We start from the raw sequence: 20287 nt of genomic DNA on the forward strand, positions 1-20287 counted from the left end.
CTACAACACTGACTCACTGTGTTGGCTAGGGCGTATCTGCAAAGAGAGAAATAAAACAATGTGTTGTAAAACCTTAGCTTGGGGGTGTGTACATTTGGCCTAGCTGTTAAGTGTGTTCAGGTGCCCATATCCCACACTGGAGGACCTGGTTTCCATCCCTGGCTCGGCTTCCCTGTTCCAGGCCCTGTAAGGTAGCAGGTGGTGGCTCAAGTAATCAGGTTCCTGCTACTTATCTAGGAGACCTGGACTGTGTGGCTTCCACCTCCAGCACTGGCCCAATCTTGGGAAGTTGCAGGCTTTGGAGGAATCAACCAGATGGTAAGGGTATTTTGTGTGTCTCTCTGTCTCTTGAAAAAAAAAAAAAAAAACAAAAACCTCCTTTACTCAGTCCCTCATGGATATGAGACTGAAAACATGTGCCCAAGACTAAGAATACATTTTTATATTGAAATGATAATACTATTTATTGAGGACCTAACTGCTAAACCCTTTGCATATATCACCTCATTTAATTTCAACAACACTGATGCTCTTCCTGTTGAGAAAACAAGAGTCCTGAGAATAGATTCAAAATTACACCTAGTAACTGGCAGAGGCAGAGAGCCACCTGAGTTTTGTTTGTTTTGGTTTTGGTTTCTTTTGGCTGCCAAGTCAGGCTCATAGATATACCGCCACCTGGCTTTCCTGGTGGCATCAGCAGACATGAAGCATTGTCATTATTTTGACTTGGTTCTTTCCTTGGTTAGCTTGTTATGAGTTACCACTTTGCATTTGGATCAGCTTCTGTGAGGAATGTAGGAATATCAGATTTGACTCTACGTGCATGGTGTGTAACACTTTTATTGATAAAAGCGTGACGTTTATGATGCTACTATAACTGTCTTTTAAATATACTGTACAGCTCTTTCCCCCTCATTCACAATGTTGCTTCAACGTATTCCAATATGGGATGCTGCTGTCACCAGTGAGTTACCGCACTACATCATAATGCCATTTGCTTAGTTATCACTTATGCCTTGCATTCTCAGTTTTCTTTACTTCTAGTTCCTTTCATGCTGGTCTTCTATGATATTCTGAACAGCCCTATTTTCTGTTTCCCATCAGTGGCTAGAATTGCAATCCCAGTCTTGAGAAAGTCATCTAAGAATCATAATCGGCATGTACTGAACAATTCTTATATATGCCAAGCAGCGTTCTAAATAACTGCTGGAAATTAGCTCATCTAATGCTCATGACAAGTGCAAGGACAGGACTTTACTTACATTATGGTTCTGCAGGTGGGGACGCTGTGCTGCAGAGAACCCAGCAATCTGCCCAGGGCTACCCAGCTGGTAAATGTGATAACGCTTGAGATATAAAGGTGGACTTTCTGGTTCCTGCCTGGGGTTTTGAATCATTTCTCTTAGTCCAAAACTGCACATTTTCAAATCAGCATCCTAGAAAACCATCCTGGAAAGGAACCCACATGCCTTGCTGTAGAATCACATTTAGCTCCAGGAAGTGGCTTTTAGGGGAGATTTAATATTCTTTTTTTTTTTCCTGCTTCTTTTAGGCAAAAGTGATGATGAAGAAAGCCTTTGCAAATCAGCCCACGGGACAGGAAAAGGAGCCACAGAGGATGGCAAGGACCACAAGCGTCCCAAACGCCCCAGAACCATCCTGACAACCCAGCAGAGGAGAGCATTCAAGGCCTCCTTTGAAGTCTCCTCCAAGCCGTGCAGGAAGGTATAGGAGTAAAGGCAAGAGGGAAGAGCTCCAGTTCCCACTTCTCTGAGTGCACCTGGGCCTCTTTGGGACCTCAGCAGGCATGTGGGGGTCAGAATGGTAGGAAGTGTTGTTCTGACAAAGCCTGTGCAGGTGGATCCAGGCACTTTCCATCCAAGGCAGAGCTGACCTCTCTGCCTAACACCTGCCTCTGGATGACAGATGTTTAAGCACAATTCTTTGTGGTATGGATCCCAGTGGTCTTGGTACATGGGCCCTGGTGCTTTGTCTGCCTCAGAGCTGAGTGCTTGGCAGGGTTGGTATCCTTTTGGCTTTTATGCTCTTTGCGTAGGACTCATTTGGGGTGGCAGTGAATGTGAATATCCTTGGACACCCAAAGTCACATAAAACTATGTAGGCCAAAATGAACAAATTGTAGATTAACGAATTTAAGCGAGAGAGTTAGAAGTGGTTTTTACTCCAATTTCTCCTTAAGTGAGTGAATAAATATAAGGGGCTTACAGCAAGAGCGTGGCAGTAGACTTGTAAAGTCTGAGAGGTCTGATTTCCAGAGTAAGGGGAACCTTGAATACACCTTTAAATGAATGGTTGTTAAATCTTTTTTTAACCTGGTGAAAGACTTTCATATCTGAAGGGTAGCATGATCCTGGGTTTGGGTGTGTGCCGAGTCCTCACACTGGTCAGCTTCTCCTCTGGGAGAAGAGCCTGTTGACCTTCCCTGCACTACCGACACAAGCTTGCCCGGAATCCTGCCCACGTTTCTCCATTTCTATGTTCAATTCTTTCAAGGTGAGAGAGACTCTGGCTGCAGAGACAGGACTGAGTGTCCGTGTGGTCCAGGTGTGGTTCCAGAACCAGAGAGCTAAGGTAATATGCGTCTTGTTACTTTGGTCTGTCTCCCTGATGCTGGTTTCTTGAAGTCCTGCTCCTTGCCCTTGCTGTTAGGTTTTCTGACCTGGAACCATTTGCTAGCATGGCTCTCCCAATTAAAAAGCCCTGTTAGCGATCATTGCTTCAGTCTCAGAGGCCCTGCAGGAGTTGGAAGGCAATGACCCTGAATCAATAACTGTCTCTGTGTCTCTTAGTAAAAAGTGTGTTCTTTAATTTGCATCTGTTTAATGCTATACTAAAGTTCTTTGGAAATATCAGGGGAGTGTTACATCAGCATACATGATGGGACAGCACAACCTGGGCATGGTGCACTGCCCACCTTCATGCTCTCTCCTATGGCTGTTCCACACCAACATGGGCCCACACCATCCTGCTGTGCTCTGGGTCCAACCAAGCCTTGTATGCCCCCACCAAGGTCTTTGTTTTAGACCCGTCACTCATTTACCTTGCTGCCTCCAAACAGGAACCTGTTCTCTGGATCCCTGACCTTGAGTGTGTAGTGAGTTATGATTGCACTGCTTGATGGTGATCATTAGGGCAGCATTTCCCCCACAGAATCCTCAGATTACGGTTGTTGGTGTGACTACAGGATTCCAGAGGCAGTGTGCTGGAGAGACCCATAAACTCACAAAGCAGAGGAGGGTAGCTGCAAAATTTGGGGGAAGCTTGGAGTAAGGAAACAATTTTAAAAGTGGCATACTCCATGCATGCTCAACTATGCTTGGACATCTCACAGAAACTCGGTGTTCCCCAGAGCAAGTATTTCATTAGGAAGTAGGGGGTTTGTATTTCCCTGTAGTTGTCTCAGGCACCAAGGCCAGCAGATAAAAGGAGTAGTGAGGGAAACTTTAGCTGCTTGGCTTGTTCCAAGTCACACTCTGTCCTCAGCCCATTATCCCTCATGTGGGTATTTATGAATCTGTCCTGTTTGCTGTTCCCACAAAGACAAGCTACAGCCTTACTTTTTGGCCAGCTACAAGGCAGATGAGCCTCTGCTGTGCTGCCTCTGACTCCAGGAACTAGTCCTCAAATGTGGCTCTTTCATTGATTAGCAGCTGGGGAACCACTCGTCCCTGCTTCGTGAACAAGCCCTCACAGGGCATCCTTTCTGGCTTTCCCCTAACCTTGTGAGCCTGCTGCTGCTTGTCACCGACTTTTAATCCTTCTGGTACTTTCCCCATCAGATGAAGAAGTTGGCGCGGCGGCAGCAGCAACAGCAGCAGGATCAGCAGAACACTCAGAGGCTGAGTTCTGGTAAGTTGCCTGTTTCTCCCTGTTAGTCCTGGCTGGGATCCCAGCCTCACCCACTGGGGGCCTCCAGTTCCCCAGCTCCTTGATGAACATCTGCACACAGTGAGCCTGTCCACACTGCCTGAGAGATGAGACCTTTGAGAGAGGGCAGAGCTGGGAGGACCTTGTGAGAGGGCTGAAGGCACTGAATTGCAGGTCTGGAATTGCTAAGTATAGATAGTACTAACTTATTTGAATCCCCTTTGCTTGGGTCTGCCATAGTGTGCAGAATCAAAGATATGTCTGGGCTCTCATCTTGCCCAGTTGTGTTAGTTCATTGGCTGTTGCTGTACATGCATACCCAAGGCTGAGTATTTTATGGAGAAAAGAGGCTTCTCCAGGTCACACTTTAAGAGTCTGAAAGGCTAAGGTCTCACCTGTTTGGCCTCTGACGAGGGCTCTCCTGGTTGCATCACAATGCACAGGAGATGCAAGAAGGGAAAAACCACTTGCAGAAGAGATCATAGTATGGAGAGACAGAGCCAGAGGTTTCAGGACTCAGGCTCACTGTTATGACAGCCCCTTTTCTTTTTTAAGATTGCTCTTACTTGTTTTGAAAGGTAGAGTTATAGGAAAAGACAGGGGAAACACACACACACACACACACACACACACAGAGAGAGAGAGAGAGAGAGAGAGAGAGAGAGAGAGAGAGAGAAAGCTTCCATGTTCCGGTTCACTCCCCAAAAAACTGTGATGACTAGGTCTGCACCTGACTGAAACCAAGAGCTAGAAGCTTTCTTTGAGTCTCCCACCTGGCCTTAGGAGCCCAAGCACTTGGCCATCCCCTGCTGCTTTTCAAGATGCAGCAGGAAGGAGCTGAACCAGAACAGCCAAGACTTCAGCTGGTGCCTGTATAGGCTGCTGGCGGTAGAGATGGCGGCCTTACCCACTGCATCACAACACCAGTTCCAAAAGCCCCTTCTTGCAAAAATTAAGTCACTTAGTATTGATCTCCGCTGAGGCTCATGGCTCCAATGATCTACAAGATTATTGATGATTGATCTATGAGACCCTGTACAACTCTTATTGTCACTGGCTAAGTGTCATCCACAGGAGTCCATGGAGTCCAAATCTAAGCCATAGCACCAAGTCCTCCTTCCGGGTTAACACTTAAATAAGGACACTTCTGTGACATCCCTGTTTCCAGCAAAGAATAGAATAATAAAACAATTTTAGCACAAAGATGCTCACCTCTTTTGCTATATACTTTGAAGAGCTATCTTCAAAAAATTCATGGAAAATATGTATTATGCATGGATTTCAGCCTTTTTTTGGCACCAAGAAGATTTTATCTTCCAATTTATTTTCTCTATATCAGAAAAGATAATTATTAGAAACATTCCTTTAACTCAGCCATTCAGGAGAATTTCTTAGGTGCCTCATACTATAGTGTGCAAATAGATCACCTGGAATCTTGGCAAAGTATATATGCTGATTCATAAGCGCCAAGTATGGCCTGAGAGTATGACTTTTAAAAAAGATTTATATATTTTTATTTGACAGGTAGAGTAAGAGAGAGGGAGAGAGGTCTTCCATCTGCTGATTCTCTCTCCAAGTAACAATGGCTAGAGCTTACTGTCAGTTCTCTCATTAGGATGCAGGGCCCAAACTCTTGGACCATCCTTTGCTGCTTTCCCAGGACATTAACAGAAACTGGATCAAAAACTGAGCAGCTGAAACTCCAGACAGTGCCAGTATGGGCTGCCAACACCACAGCCATTAGCTTTATCTTTCACACTAAGGCACTGACCCCAAGAATGCATTTTTAACACATTTCTGGGTGATGTCATTGCTGCTGGCCCCTGGATCATACTATGAAGATTGCGCAACATGGCTCTGGTTCTTGGGTCCCTCTGAGCTCTTTATTCTTGTATGGACTTTGCCTTGTGTTTGATCTCTGAGCTAGGGTCAATCTAGAATTCAATCTTGTAACCAAGAGTTCCCTTAGCTTCGTAGCCTCTAGGCTAAATAGTATTTTAGCAACAAATAGAATGCAGGGAGAGAAAAACAAACAAGGGCACAAGTGGTGAGAAAGGTAGAGCAGCTGAGTCAAGAGAATTGATTTCTGGGCTCAGCTCCACTTTCAGTGCTGTTTGATTTGGGACCACCATTTCCATTTATTTGTGATGCTTTAGGTTTTGTGTCCCTCGGTGGAGTAAATAATACCTGGCGGCCCTATCTTGGAGGGTCCAGGTGAAGTTCAAAAAGGGTCGTAGACATGGGAGGGCCTTTGTAAAGAACCATGCAAGTTGACTTCATGTAGGCCAACAAGTTGAGGGAGAGAAGAATGCATAAGGGTATTGTGACAACATAAGCATGTGGTGCTTGGGGCTGTGTTAAAACATTCCAGGAGCAGCTCCTACAGTAGACCTAGGAAATCAGAGGCCAGTGGGAAAAGTCTCTGATGGTTTATGGAAACCAGGTGAGGGAACTACAGCATGACACGATGGTAACAACTGAATCCTCTTTTTTCCTCACACAATTCCTTACCACAAGCAAAGCAAGCTGTAGTCATAAAGCACTTGTACTCCCATCTTATGGAATCATCAAATTAGCCCCAAGGTGGCCAGTGTAACAATTCCCACTTGACTGGTGGGTTTGTAGTGGGTTATTGCTGGAAAAACCTTTAGATTCATCTGCTCCAGAAGCTTGCAAATTTGTATATAGCATCAAAATCCTGTGTACGTGATATATGTCAAAGATCTATCTTCAGTTCCACTGTCCAGCCACCACCACCACCACCTCAATTCATCAAGATAATGGCCTTTGGTAGGGCATGTGCTGGGAACCACTGATATCACCTGACTTGTCCAGCCATGATCACACAACGTGGGCAGATGCAGCCTGTCAGAGAGCACTCTATGGTTTTTGCCTGCTGGTACCTATACTGTAGTGTGATTGCTTTCAATATCTGACCTAGAGCATGATTTTTGGAGCCGGGCCATCAAAGACATGTTTGTTTCCATTCTATTCTCTGTTGGATCCCTGGTTCTTGTGGAAGCCGACTGGATGCTCAAGGATGGGGAAGAATGGACACCTGCCAGTGAGGAACGTGCAGCCTGGAGGATGCTCTGTGGCCCTCACAGCGTGGTACCCTGGGCTGCACTGTTGAGAGTGACATGCTTTCTTCTTTGCCCTGCAGCTCAGACAAATGGCAGCGGGAATGCTGGGATGGAAGGGATCATGAACCCCTACACGGCCCTGCCCACTCCACAACAGCTGCTGGCCATTGAGCAGAGTGTCTACAGCTCCGATCCCTTCCGACAGGGTCTCACCCCGCCCCAGATGCCTGGAGACCACATGCACCCCTATGGTAAGAGGGACTTAAGTCCCCAGCACCCTCTCACAACTTGCTCATGTGAGTTTCTGCTCTCCCAAACACTTAGGTGCAGTTCGCAGTTCTCCAAAGTAAAATAAATGTCTCACAAAGTAGTGCTAGAACAGATGGTTAGCAATTGCCACAAAAAAAAATAACAAAGAAAGACCCCTGTGCATATTATGTTTCCATTGATTCTAGTTTTCAAAACATTTGCTTGTTTCAGTAGCAAGTTATGCTTCCACCTGCAGGTTGTGGTTGAATTCCACAACTTTCATGCCAGTTACATGTTCAGAAGGAACAGTGGTGCTAATGTAGGCAGAAGACCTGAAATAAGCAAACATTTACCTACAGAAATAAACTATTAAAGTACAGAAGATGTTTTCTAATTGGACAGTCCTACCAGTAGGGTCTACCCTTAGGGGTTCTAATTTTAATTTATAAAACACAAACTGTCCTGTACATTGAAAAGTATCTTTCCTGTCTTCACCCCTTTCAAATTAGGATTGATTTAAATGCTGAGTATGTGGATAGCTGAGCTGCCAGCACTTGTCCACACCGATATTGAAGCCAAGAGACAACGGCTGATGTCCTAGAGAACTTGTCAAGGGCAGGGTGAGATGGCGAGCCCTGGAGTAGAGGCTCAAATTCAACCTCAGGGCTATGTTTGAGCCATTGAATTTTTGTACAGACAAGGTTTCTGGTGTATGCAGTAAATACAGCATGTTGATATATACTGTGGAATCTGTGATAAATTACCCTGATAACTAGAAAATTGTTTTATTCAGTAACTCTTTAAAACATGAATTTTAGAGACATATGCCCACATTCACAGATTTTTGTCAATGTTTTCTTTATCGCCTTCAATTTTTTCCCATTTTTTAAAAATAAGAAGCTCAGTTAAAATAAACTTTACCTTACACATCCATTCAACAGACATTTACTGAATTAATGAGATGGGCCCTGTGCTGGTTAACCTCATTCATTCATACCCCTGTGTGTCCATGCTCCTCAATTCCTGTGAATATACGTGTCGTGTCTGTGCTATTCTTCACTTCATAGCTGTAGGAAAACATGGCAAATGATTATTTTTCCATTTGTGAAACTGTCTCCAGGATGCTGTGATTATGAGCCTTTTACTAAGATGAACAATGAAAGCCCCATGATAAGTGCCCTAAGCTCTGTTGTTCACCTGTCCTGTTTCCTTGAAGTGGAGGTCAAAGGTACCATTCAGGTCCCACTGCAGTGGTCCCTCCGCTGATTCTAGAACACCCTGCTGCTTCGCTCCTGAGTGTAGATGAACTGAGTGCAGGCTGCAAACCTTCCTCTTCTCTGCAGTGCAAATCTGGGGAAGTAGCAGGTGCTTCCTATGTGTTTGCTGTTTGAAAGGAGACATGTCATCATGAGAGGTCTCCTTAGCCTCAATCAAGAACCTGATGTCAGTTTCTCCACCATTCTCCTTGAAGAGCCATGTCATGCGGCCTAAGTCCTGTAGGAGCCCTGCTCCTGTGCTTCTGTCTCTGGTGAATATCCTGCTCGCTACCCCATGAACTGTCTAGACATCTGACATTTGCTTATACTGCACTCAATTTAGTACTGTGTCACATAACCATGTATGCTGTTTTTACTTGTTGCACTTTGGACACAACTACTCCCAAGTGGCTATGGAGCCCAGGGCGTGCCTTTTCCTGTCTTTTTGTGTAATTGTCCTCCTGAACACCCTCACCTGTTCCCCAGCACCCAGGTGACAGTTTCATCTAGGGAGGTGCATCTCGAATTCAGCTGCATTTTCTAGAGGTAATGGGAATCACTGCTTCTAGACCCTCATGCCAGTGTTTCATCTCCATTTCAGGTGCTGAGCCCCTTTTCCACGACCTGGATAGTGACGACACCTCCCTCAGTAACCTGGGTGACTGTTTCCTAGCAACCTCGGAAGCTGGGCCCCTGCAGTCCAGAGTGGGAAACCCCATTGACCACCTGTACTCCATGCAGAATTCTTACTTCACCTCTTGAGTCGCCTCCCTCTGGAGTTCCATGGCTAGGCTCCCGTATGGAACAACCATATCATGGCAGACAGGGATCACTGGCTTGAGGACAGGGAGGCTAGGAAAGAGGTGGGCTGGGGAGGGAGTTTTGTTGGGGATGCTGTTGTGTAATGATACGGGGTAGCTCAGCATTTCCAAAGACTGAATACATTATGGGTTGCATAGTTTAATGTTTCTAATAAGAGTCTTAGCATTAGATATGAAGATGTGTTTATCATTAAGGACAGGGACTTTTAATATAGACCTTCTCATGCAAACTAGATACCTAGGGACTCCTAACAACTTCCCGTCGTTTTGGGGAAGCTCTCTTCAGGAGGTGCATATTTCTATCCACCTCCACACCATAGGCAGACAGACAGGTAGATGTGTGAGTGTGTGGTCTTTCATACTTTATCATCAAAGTTTATTCTTAATTGTAACAGACACCAACTGTACAGCAAAAGTAACTTTATTTTCAGTGTGAACTATATTTAAGGAAATGCTTGATGCACTTAAGTTATAAAATGAGATAATTTACTTTTATAAACTTTATTTTTAGTTTGAAGAGACTTGTCGGCAGGGCAGAGGAGGGCGCTCCACCCAGCCCAATAGCTTTGAGTGCTTGAGTTTATTCTGTCTTCAGAGTGTCCTTGAGGTCTGGAAAGCCACTCTAGGTGGCTGATAGTGTTCTCTTGTAGAGTCTTGCTTGCTTAGGGGTGCTGAATCACTGGGCTGTTGTGAGCTAGAGCGATCCCTATTGTGTTTTTTTTTTTTTAATGGGAAGCCCAATCTTGGGGTTTCTCGTCAGTCCTGAGACATGGTTGTCAGGCAGTGTTAGGAGGGCTGGCTCTTGCCATTGAACTTCAGCATCTGCCAAGTGAGGATGAGGCTGACAGCATGCACCTACCTCACTGGGGGCAATGGGGATAGTTCATTCCCATGGCACCTGGGCAGGGCTGAGACTGAAATTTCGCATTGGCTTCAAATTCTCCTGCATTCCTCAGGCAATGAAGGAGTATGCCTGGGGCAACATTGCCTGCCAGGACCCTCTGTACTACATGGGTTGGTAGGGACAGCAGCATGGGGCAACTCAGGGGATGCCTCATCCTTCAGAGGAGAGGAGTCCCAGGATGAGGGGAGCTTGATAGCAACAAGCTATAGCTTCAGGGCCTGGTTTTTATTTTCTAAGGGATTATTTTTTAAAAAGGAGGAGAAAGTGATGGATTAGATGTAAAACCTGAGAGTGGCCATCTCAGACGTAACAGGTTGAGGGCCCTTGTTGCAGAGAGTCATTTTCTAAACTGCCTCATAAAACTCATGGAGACAGGGAAGCCCAGCGCCCTTCGCCTAGGCTCAACTTGTCTGACCTTGGACATGGATGACCCAGCAGCGTTTGTACAGGAAGTCAGGTCCACACCCTGATCTCCCATTGCAGTGCTGGGAGGCCTTTGAGGAAGCCAGAGTGAGTAGGTGGAGAAACAGAGGGTCAGCTTGGACTCATGTCAGAGGGGCGATGCCAGACTGACCTCACACCCAGGAATGTTATCAGAGTCTTGAATTGAGCGTCATGTCCCCTTCACTCTGCAAGGCCAGGGGGAACATGTCCCTTACAGTAGAGTCTGTGTTGTGTAATTTTTGTGCTCTTGTTTGTAATTTATGCAAACCACCAAGAAACCCGAATCAGTCTGGTGCGTGAAAATTATGCAGCTGCTGTATGGCTCCGCAGGCTTCTGTGGTCAAGATCAGTTGGAGAATGTGGCAGATCCTATGTGACTGAAAATGAATAGAGATCCTTATTCCACTCCTTAATGACATACTGAGATGAAATTAAAAACCTCTTACAAAGTGAATTGTTGTTTATTCGGGGCTGGGATGATGGATAAGCAACCAGGGGAAAGTGGGGGAGGGGGCTGGAGTTGTCCCCAGATCTATAACGATGAGCTTTCAATGAATAGAAAGAATGATGGCAGCAAGACATACAGAGGTATTTTCTACCTTCTGCCCGGACGAGTGCAGACCCAGTCCTCGCCACACCCCCACAGAAGCAGGCACTGGAATCATTCCATCATACCATGGAGAGCGCTTGTGGCAGAGTAGCTTGTACGAGGCACTGTATGAACATGTATTTGGAAATCAGAACAGCATTATAAGGCAGGAAAAAGATTCCTTCCTCAGAGCTGAACACAGATGCCTAGCCAGGTTGTGAGAGTAGAGCTGCAGATTGTAGCTCCATCATAGATTCTTCCAAAGTTCTTAGTGAACTGAAATGTTTTGTTTTGTTTGAGAGAGTAAAGCAGACATACAGAAACAATGTGCTCACATACTCAGCACTCTCATCCACCGTCTCCTGGTTCATTCTTTTTTTTTTTTTAAGATTTATTTTATTTTTATTGGAAAGGCGGATATACAGAGAGGAGAGACAGAGAGGAAGATCTTCATCCGAGGATTCACTCCCCAAGTGAGCACAACGGCCGATGCTATGCTGGTCTGAAGCCAGGAGCCTCTTCCAGGGCTCCTATGCAGGTGCAGGGTCCCAAAGCTTTGGGCTGTCCTCGACTGCTTTCCCAGGCCACAGGCAGGGAGCTGGATGGGAAGTGGGACCGCCGGGATTAGAACCGGCGCCCATATGGGATCCCGGGTGTGCAAGGTGAGGACCTTAACCACTTGCGCCACCACGCCAGGCCCTCCTGGTTCATTCTTTAGATACCTGCCATGGACAGGGCTGGTCCAAATCAAAGCCAGGAGCTGAGAACGCAAACCGAATCTCTCAGTGTGGGGACAAGAACCTAATTACTTGAGGTATCACCACTGCCTCCCAGGTCTACATTATGCAGAGTCTGGAGTCTGAAGCTGAGGCAGGGAATCCAGCCCAGGCACTAGATGTGGGACAAGGATGTCCCAACTGGCACCTTAACTACCTGGCCACCTGGCCATTCGGTTTAAAAATGTGATTGTGATAGTTTTAGCATTCCCTCATCTGAAAATCCAAGATATGAACTGCTCCAAATTAGGAAACTTTGAGTGCTAACATGAAGCAGGAAGTGAAAATTCCACACCTGACCTCATGTGACAATTTGCAGTCAAAACATGGGTGCACTAAGAATATATGACAATTGTATATGATTACCTTGGGCTTTCATATAAAATAGTTATAAAACAAATGGGTTTTGTGTCTAGCCTGGCTCTCATCTCCATCAATGTGTTTATACATATAATTCAATATCTCTAATGTATGTACTTATGCAAATATTCAAAAAATCAGAAATCTGAAGCACTTATTTTTCTAAGTGTTTTGGATAAGCGGTATTCAACCTGTATATGAATGTGCAGTTTTTATGGTTCTAGGGGAAAGTAACAAGCAGACAGTATTAATGTAAGAGCAGGCAATATACTAAAAGGATGACAGCATTCTTCCTGTGTTTTCTCATCCACAATTACTCAGGCCCCATTGTCCCTGACAGGAGGAGCCCACCAAGAAGTCTGTGACTCGGCCAGGACTCAGCCGAGGCAGCTTCAGTTTCCTGCTCCAGTTCAGGCATCTGATTGCCAGCTGTCGCCTGCCACCTGCCAGCTACCAGATACCTGCCCATCAGGATAACTGTCCTTGGTCTTCTGAAGAAGCTTGCATGGCTGGTTGGATGCGACACAAGAGAATCGGGCTAGATAGTACAATAGTTCTATTATGACAGAAACAGACAGAGAGGTAGGGAAGAAGAGATTAGATAAATACATGATAGATAGATAGATAGATAGATAGATAGATAGATAGATAGATAGATAGATAGACATCCTGCATCAGTTGGTTTAGTCTCCAGTTAGCCACCACAGCAAGGGATGGGCCAGGCTGAAGCCAGGAACTTCTTTGATTCTTTCATGTTAGTACAGGGCCCCAAACATTTGGGCAATCAATCCTCTGCTGCTTTCCCAGTCCATTACCCAGAAGCTGGATTGGAAGTGGAGCAACCAGGACTCAAACTGGTGCCACATGGGATGCCAGTGTTGCAGGCAATGTGTTAAACCCCTATGCACAATACCAGCCTCTGAACTGTATAGTTTTACCCAGGCAGAAAACCCAAGAAAGAGCTGGGCTAGAAAGGTGCCTTTTCTTGTCTGCCCCTGGGAACAGAAATGGTCATTTCCTGACCCTGGCCCAAATCCCGGCTCCACAACGTGCTAGATGTGTGGCCCTTGAGCAAGTTACTTTATTCTCCTAGGCTGGTTGCTTATGTATGGTAAAAGGATGATGCTTGTCTCTGCCTCAAACGGATTATGAAAGCAGTTGGGCAAACTCATACATAGCACTTAGTCTTGCCTCGGGTGTGTGGTAAGGAGCAGGCGCATTTGCTACTGGTCCGTGAGCCAGATTCCAACTTCCCTGGAGTTTGACCATTGATAAAAAGGCTTTGGAAGCCTCAAACCCTACCTGAAGAAATCAAAGAACACGGCATGGTATCTCTTCTCATCATAAGATTTTTGTCTTAGTGGGTGTCTTAAACAGCCTGAGCCAGAATTGTGGGGTGTTGGCTTGTGTTTGGTGATCATGTGAAGGCATGTAGATAAACCCTCAATTGTGAAGACCCCTTTGGAGAGTGGTCAAGTCACAAGAGATTTCTGCAGCCATCTGTTTCCTCTTTATGTGATCTGCATCAAGGAGGAAGGCATTAAGACTGGTAGTGGAGTGGAGAGCTTGGATCCAGAGGCTAAATCTGTACTGCTTAGAAGAAATTTATAGTGGCCTCAGCAGAATCACAAGTCAGAAGAAAATGAAGTTAATTCATCAGACTCAAACTCAAAGACAAAGTAAAACTTTGCTGAATTGCAACTGAAATTAACATCAGTCTGCTTTTAAAAAAAAAGATTTATTTTTATTGCAAAGTCAGATATACAGAGAGGAGGAGAGACAGAGAGGAAGATCTTCATCTGAGGATTCACTCCCCAAGTGACTGCAATGGCCACTGCTGTGCTGTTCCGAAGCCAAGAGCCGGGAACCTCCTCCAGGTCTCCCACACGGTTGCAGGATCCCAAAGCATTGGGCCATCCTCGACTGCTTTCCCAGGCCACAAGCAGGGAGCTGGGTGGGAAGTGGAGCAGCCGGGACTAGAACCGGCGCCCATATGGGATCCTGGCATGTTCAAGGTGAGGACTTTTAGCCGCTAGGCCACGCCACCGGGCTCTAGTCTCCTTTTTGTTCTAACTCAGTCCAACGTGGAATGAAAACTAATATGATTTAACAACAATGAAACTTACTGTCAAGAGTCACAACAGAGCTACATGAATGCACTCTTTTTCCTGAATCCCTTTGTGATCTTGTAACGTTATGTTCAATGGCAAGAAGGGTATTGCTGTCTTTAGGGCTCACTAGAAGGACCTGAACTTTTTGATGTTGACAGTCCTTGTACATGTGGATGATAGGTAGAATCAAAGATAGCAGCTTAGGTTATAAGTGGAGTTCCCTAGATAGTCAACTTTAAGCAAAGTTCGGATCATTTATTTCCTTACCTATCCAATGGGACCAAGAACGTTTGCCTGATTACAGTCTAATCATTGTGAACATTGAAGAAATAACTATAAAATGCACCACTGCAGGGTGTGAAGTCTCATACAAATTGCAAAGTGTCTTAACATTTTGTCTAGGTGTGAATTGGCCCCTGGGGAATCATGACAGCATGCACGCAAGTGTTCTAGCTTACGGGCTGCCCTTATGAGGAGGGGCTGTCCTTGATCCAGGTGTGAGTAATGGGTTTCCTCTTCCCAGCATTTAGGATTGCTGCTGCCATGGCCTGGTGGATCTTCTACCCCTCTGCCCTGTCCCTATGGGAAAATTCTGGAAACTGAGCTTCGGGTGGCCCAGCCTCTAGTAGGTGCTGCATTAGCTGTCACTATTTCTGGCACTTTATGTGCTTAAGAAGGGGAGATAATGCTTGACCCTGTCTTGTGGGGGGAAGGTCCTTCCTTGGTTAGTTGTGCAGCTGACCAATTTCCTAGTGCTTTTAGCACATTATTATTTTATTTACTCATTCATGTCATCCAGTTAATAAGTATTAAACACCTAGAGGACACCAGGCTCTAAGAGAGTTCATAGAAATGCAGAGATGTGCAAAAAGAAGTAGAAGCTATGCCTCATGAAAATTATAGCTTATGGGAGAAAAATATACATTGGTCCAAAATCTCAATAAATTTAATTTGAACTGCACTGTGAGTCACAAAGAACACTTAAGAACTGTAAGCGTGGAATATTAAGGGGACTAGCCCTGGCCAAGAGGCTCAGTAAGGATTTCTCTGAGCCAGTGATAATGGAACAGAGATGTGAGTCCTCTCTTCCACTGTCAAGCAGCGATTGTTTCTCCTTCTGATAATCTTGTTCTCATTTCCCTGGATAGAAGGAACCAGATGAACTGGTGCTCTCCAAGGTGTTCACTCCTAAGGTTTAGTGCAAGATGACGTCAGAAATGTAAAGAATGGGCCATGGTCACTCAGTCATCACTTTCTTATTAAACCCCGCAGAAGTGGACACTGACATTCATTCACCCTACTTCTGATAACATCACTCAGACTTCCTTTGGGGACCTGACCTTCCTCCTTCAGGGACAGTCTTTGTGGGACTGTAAGTCAAGGTGAACTGGGCTGCTGTCACCCAGAAGGTGGAAAAGCTCCCCAACTCTTTTCTAGGACTGGGATCTGATGGAGTTGCCATAAAGTTGGAGATTTGATTGGAGCCAGTTCATTTCTGCAGAAACCTCTGATGTGATGGGCAAACAAACCCTGCTGCCTGGACCCTGGAGCTGCCCTGGTGCCATCTGTTCCAAGATTGGGGTCCAGATACCCTTTGATTCTGTGAGGTGTTTTGTACTGTACAAAGACTGGTGTGTGTGTGTGTGTGTGTGTGTGTGTGTGTGTGTGTGTGTGGAGGGGGGTCTTTGGTACAGCCCTGTGGGTTAGTTAGGCAGGAGCAGCTTCACGTTACAAATGAGAAGCCTGAGGCTCAGTGATAATTGGGGTCAGATACAAGTTTCTCAGTCATCTTTCCTGCCTCCTGGTCTTAAACTTGTTTCCTGAGCTTTGACTTCCAAGTGCCACGGTGTATAGGAGCACCTGCAAGCACAGGCACTGTGAGGCACAATTGAGACATTCTGTCTTTCCTGTCTTCAAGGAACTTACAGCCTAGTAGAAAGGAAAAGACAATGCATGTGAACTTAACACTTATGTTTAGGTATTACAAGTATCAGATTGCTGGTGTGGACCATGTGTGCTGTGGGACTTCAGCAAAGAGAGATGTTATTGGAACACAGAAGGGAAAAAGAGTCTTCCAAGGAGACAGAGCTGGTTCTAAGCCTTCAAAGGGGTGGAGGTGGGGAGGGAAGAAGAGGGTAGTCAAGTGATGTATCAGGCTAATCCTCTGCCTGCAACACTGAATCCCCTATAGACAGTGATTCACGTCCCAGCTGCTCTGCTTCCCATGCAGCTCCCTGCTAGTGGCCTGGGAAAGCAATAAAGGATGGTCCAAGGCCAGGGGACCCTGCACCCGTGTGGGAGATCTGAAAGAAGCTCCTGGTTCCTGGCTTTGCATTGGCTCAGCTCTGGCTGTTGTGACCATTTGAAGAAGGAACCAAAGGATGAGATTTCCCCCCCCCCCCCGCGCCCTCACTTTCAAGTAAAATAAATACATAAATTTTAAGGGTGTGGAATAGAATTTAGATAGGATGAGAAGAGGGAGGGCATTCTAAACAAAAGCAAAGTGGTTAAAATACAACAGAGCTATCCACGTGCATACGTGACTGTACAGACTGTTCTGGTGGAAACGGGGCACTGGAGGAGATGGAGGCTAAGGGATTTGTGACAGAGACCTGTTGCCAGTAATTCCCCAGTAGAAGGCGCTGCATTCTATGATGTGACTGAGGCTGCCATCATTTCCCATGCCTATTCTCCTCTAAGATAACACCCTCATTCTTCACTGGTACAACATTGCTTGGAATAAAAACTACATCTCTCAGAATCCAAAATGTGTCCTGAACTGTGAGATAAACACAAGTGTCACATGGTATCTTTTAGGTCCATTCCTGAAAAATAAACCTAGCACAGTCTCTTCTTCTATATTGCTTCCTTTCTTCTGGTTGGCTGGAATGCAGATATGATGGCTGGATCTGTAGTAACTCTCTTAGGCTGTGTGGTGAACTTGTGAATGGAAATCACACATAATGAAACCACAGCACGGAAGTCGCCTAGATTCCAATCTTCAAGATTACTACCAGGAACCAAGCTGCCATTCCAGCTCTGAACTATGTGTGTGTATGAAATAAACTTTTCTCTTCTTAAAACTTACATTTTTTTTTTGTAATTTGTCATAGTCAAATCCAATCCTAAGTGATACACAAAGCTAAACTTGGTTAGGAAAAGTTATAAGCATATTTTGTTTCCCCTCATGCCACTAAGATAAAAACTCAAACAATACAGTCTTAGGTGGTGGGGTAACCAAGGCAAGGCAGACAGAAATGGAATGATGGCCTCTTGAGTTTCAAATGTGTAGGTGATCTGCAGAGCACAGATTTTGACCTGGGTTACCTTGACTTCTAAAGAAAAAAAGATAACAGGATCACTTGCGTTTTGCCCATGCCAACCCAACATGCTTTTCTAAATGCCTTTTTATATATCTGAGCATCCACCACCAATATAGAACTTCATCGGACTACCCACCTTCCTGAAGGAGAGTGAGAAAGCAATTCTACATATCTATTTCCTACTTATTGCAGTTCCAGTATAACTTAATAAATAAATAAATATATGTGTGTGTATAAACACATTTGAATGTATATCTGCACACCAAGGTGTGTATATGTACACACCAAGGAGATTTGTTCAGAAATCACACTTTCATGGCTGGCCCATTGTTTTCTCTTAACTCTTCATTATAATCTAGACAAAGTACAAGGCAGGGGTGTGTGTGTGTGTGTGTGTGTGTGTGTGTGTGTGTGTGTAAGGGATCCAGGAGAAAAGGGAATGGAAGAAAATCAAACTGTGCTTCTCATCCGCTCCGGCCTGCCTCTGCCATCCGTCAGCTACACCTTTGGGCTGAGAGGAGCAAAGAGGGAACGGAAATGGGACTGTAGGGATGTTTGCTCCCTTCCTGAAGTAGGGACAAGGGTCTCAGGACCCCAAGATCATCAGACCTACCCAGCTCAACCTGGGACAGCCTTCATGAAGGCTCCAACTAAAAGCGTTAGGAGAGGATTAAGGCACTGAGGGGCCAGATGGAGTGCAATTCATCACGAGGTATGTGTCATGTCAATAACCAGGTATTTGTTGATTTTAGAGAGGAGCTTTTATTCCTGTGGGCTCAGGTTTCTGTGTAGAGAATTCCTAGGGAAACGCTCCCTGCCTCTCCAAGTGCCTTCTCCTTGTGGGAAGAGGGTTATCCCTCTGACTGATGGCTTGGGGAAAGGAGCTAAGCAGGCTTGGCTCAGTGCTGATGGGTCCATGGTCACTGGTGTCTCTCTGTGACCTGTACTCCACACATGGGTGTTTCTAGTTCATCTCAGTAGGGGCTAACAAGTTAAAAATGAAGTTTGGGGGGTCCAACACAGTAGCCTAGTGGCTTGAGCCCTTGCCTTGCACTCATCAGGATCCCATATGGGTGCTGGTTTGTGTCACAGTTGATCTACTTCCCATCCAGCTCCCTGCTTGTGACTTGGGAAGGCAGTGGAGGACAGCCCAAAGCCTTGGGACCCTGCACCTGTGTGGGAGTCCCAGACGAAGCTCCTGGTTCCTGGCTTTGGATTGGCTAAGCTCCAGTCATTGCAGCCACGTGGGGAGTGAACCAGCTGGGATAGGATCTTTCTCTCTGTTTCTCCTTCTCTCTGTAAATCTGCCTTCGCAATAAAAAGATAAATAACTCTTTTAAAAATAGAGTTTGGAGAAGAGTTCAAGGAGATTGCAGCAGGGATCCTAACATGGACTATAGATCTAGGCTTTATCCTTTAGGTTAACCAATAGAGCTAACTGTTTTTATTGTTGTATAACACAATTTGATAGGCATGGTGGTCTCCCTTCCCCCTCTCCAAGCTCCCTCCCCTCCCCATTGTTATCCCTCCAGTCTCATGATAGGTGTTTTTCGTGATTTTTTCCACAAATCCATCATTTCCCAAAAGCTCCAGTAACAGGGCACCCAGCGGGAACTCTACAAAAGGCTTATCTATTGTGTGATGAGCTGTGATGAGCTATGATTACTCATCTACCCAGCATTTGCTGGCTGTGCAGGCCACTAGGCTAGGCTAGTGAGTAGGATCTCAGCTTGAAACCCCGGTTTTGAAAAACAAACAAACAAAAATTTAAATCTATTTTTATTTTATCTGAAAGACAAACAGAGAGAGACAAAGGCAGATCAGGAGAGAACTTCTACTCATTGTCTCACTGTTAAAATGCTCACAGCTATTAGGTGTGGTGCAGATCCAAATCAGAAGGCGAGAGCTGAATCCGGGTTTTCCATGTGGGTGGTGAGAAGCTAAGTGTTAAGTCATCATCTACTGCTTTTCAAGGAATCAATATAGAGGAAGCTGGATTGAAGTGGATTCCAATGTTGAATGAAGTGTTGACTTCACTACTGGACCACATGCCTGCCTCCACATCATCTCAGTTTTAAAAATCATTATAGTTTATTTGAAAATCAGAGTTAGAGAGAGGAAGAGACAAAATGAGACAGAGCTTTCCTTCATTGGCTCAGTCACCAGAAAACTGCAATGACCCAGACTGAGCCAGGGCAAAGCCCTGAGTCAGAACATCCTGGTCTCACACACTGGGTTCTAGAGGCCATGCACCTGGGTTATCTTCCCCTACTTTGCCCCATGCCATTAGCAGAAGTGCATTATCTGGGACACAAACCAGTGCCCGTATGAGATGTTAGTGTTTCAGGTGGCTTTACACCCGAAACGCCACAGCTCCAGCCCCTTTCTATTTACTATATGGTAAACTAGTGTTTAGGTTCAGTTCCTTTTCCCGCTAGCTGAATTTCTCACTCCAACTCCCTGTCCCTTTGATGTGGTTAGGA

General features: G+C 45.4%; 1 protein-coding gene across 1 annotated transcript in view; it reads left to right on the forward strand.

The window, feature by feature from the left end:
* LMX1A (LIM homeobox transcription factor 1 alpha) overlaps window positions 1–9360 on the forward strand; it is a 157144-nt gene extending 147784 nt beyond the window's left edge. Inside the window, exons 4-8 of the mRNA XM_041003355.1 lie at window positions 1553–1725; window positions 2515–2592; window positions 3801–3870; window positions 7052–7222; window positions 9078–9360. Coding sequence (XP_040859289.1) covers window positions 1553–1725; window positions 2515–2592; window positions 3801–3870; window positions 7052–7222; window positions 9078–9238 — 653 coding nt within the window. The 3' untranslated portion in view covers window positions 9239–9360. The remainder of the gene's footprint in view (window positions 1–1552; window positions 1726–2514; window positions 2593–3800; window positions 3871–7051; window positions 7223–9077) is intronic.
* The last annotated feature ends 10927 nt before the right edge of the window (window positions 9361–20287 follow it).

The sequence above is a fragment of the Ochotona curzoniae genome, unplaced genomic scaffold (genome assembly GCF_017591425.1).
Source record: "Ochotona curzoniae isolate NIBS_2020 unplaced genomic scaffold, NIBS_Ocur_1.0 scaffold_2683, whole genome shotgun sequence".
In the NCBI taxonomy this organism is placed as follows: Eukaryota; Metazoa; Chordata; class Mammalia; order Lagomorpha; family Ochotonidae; genus Ochotona; species Ochotona curzoniae.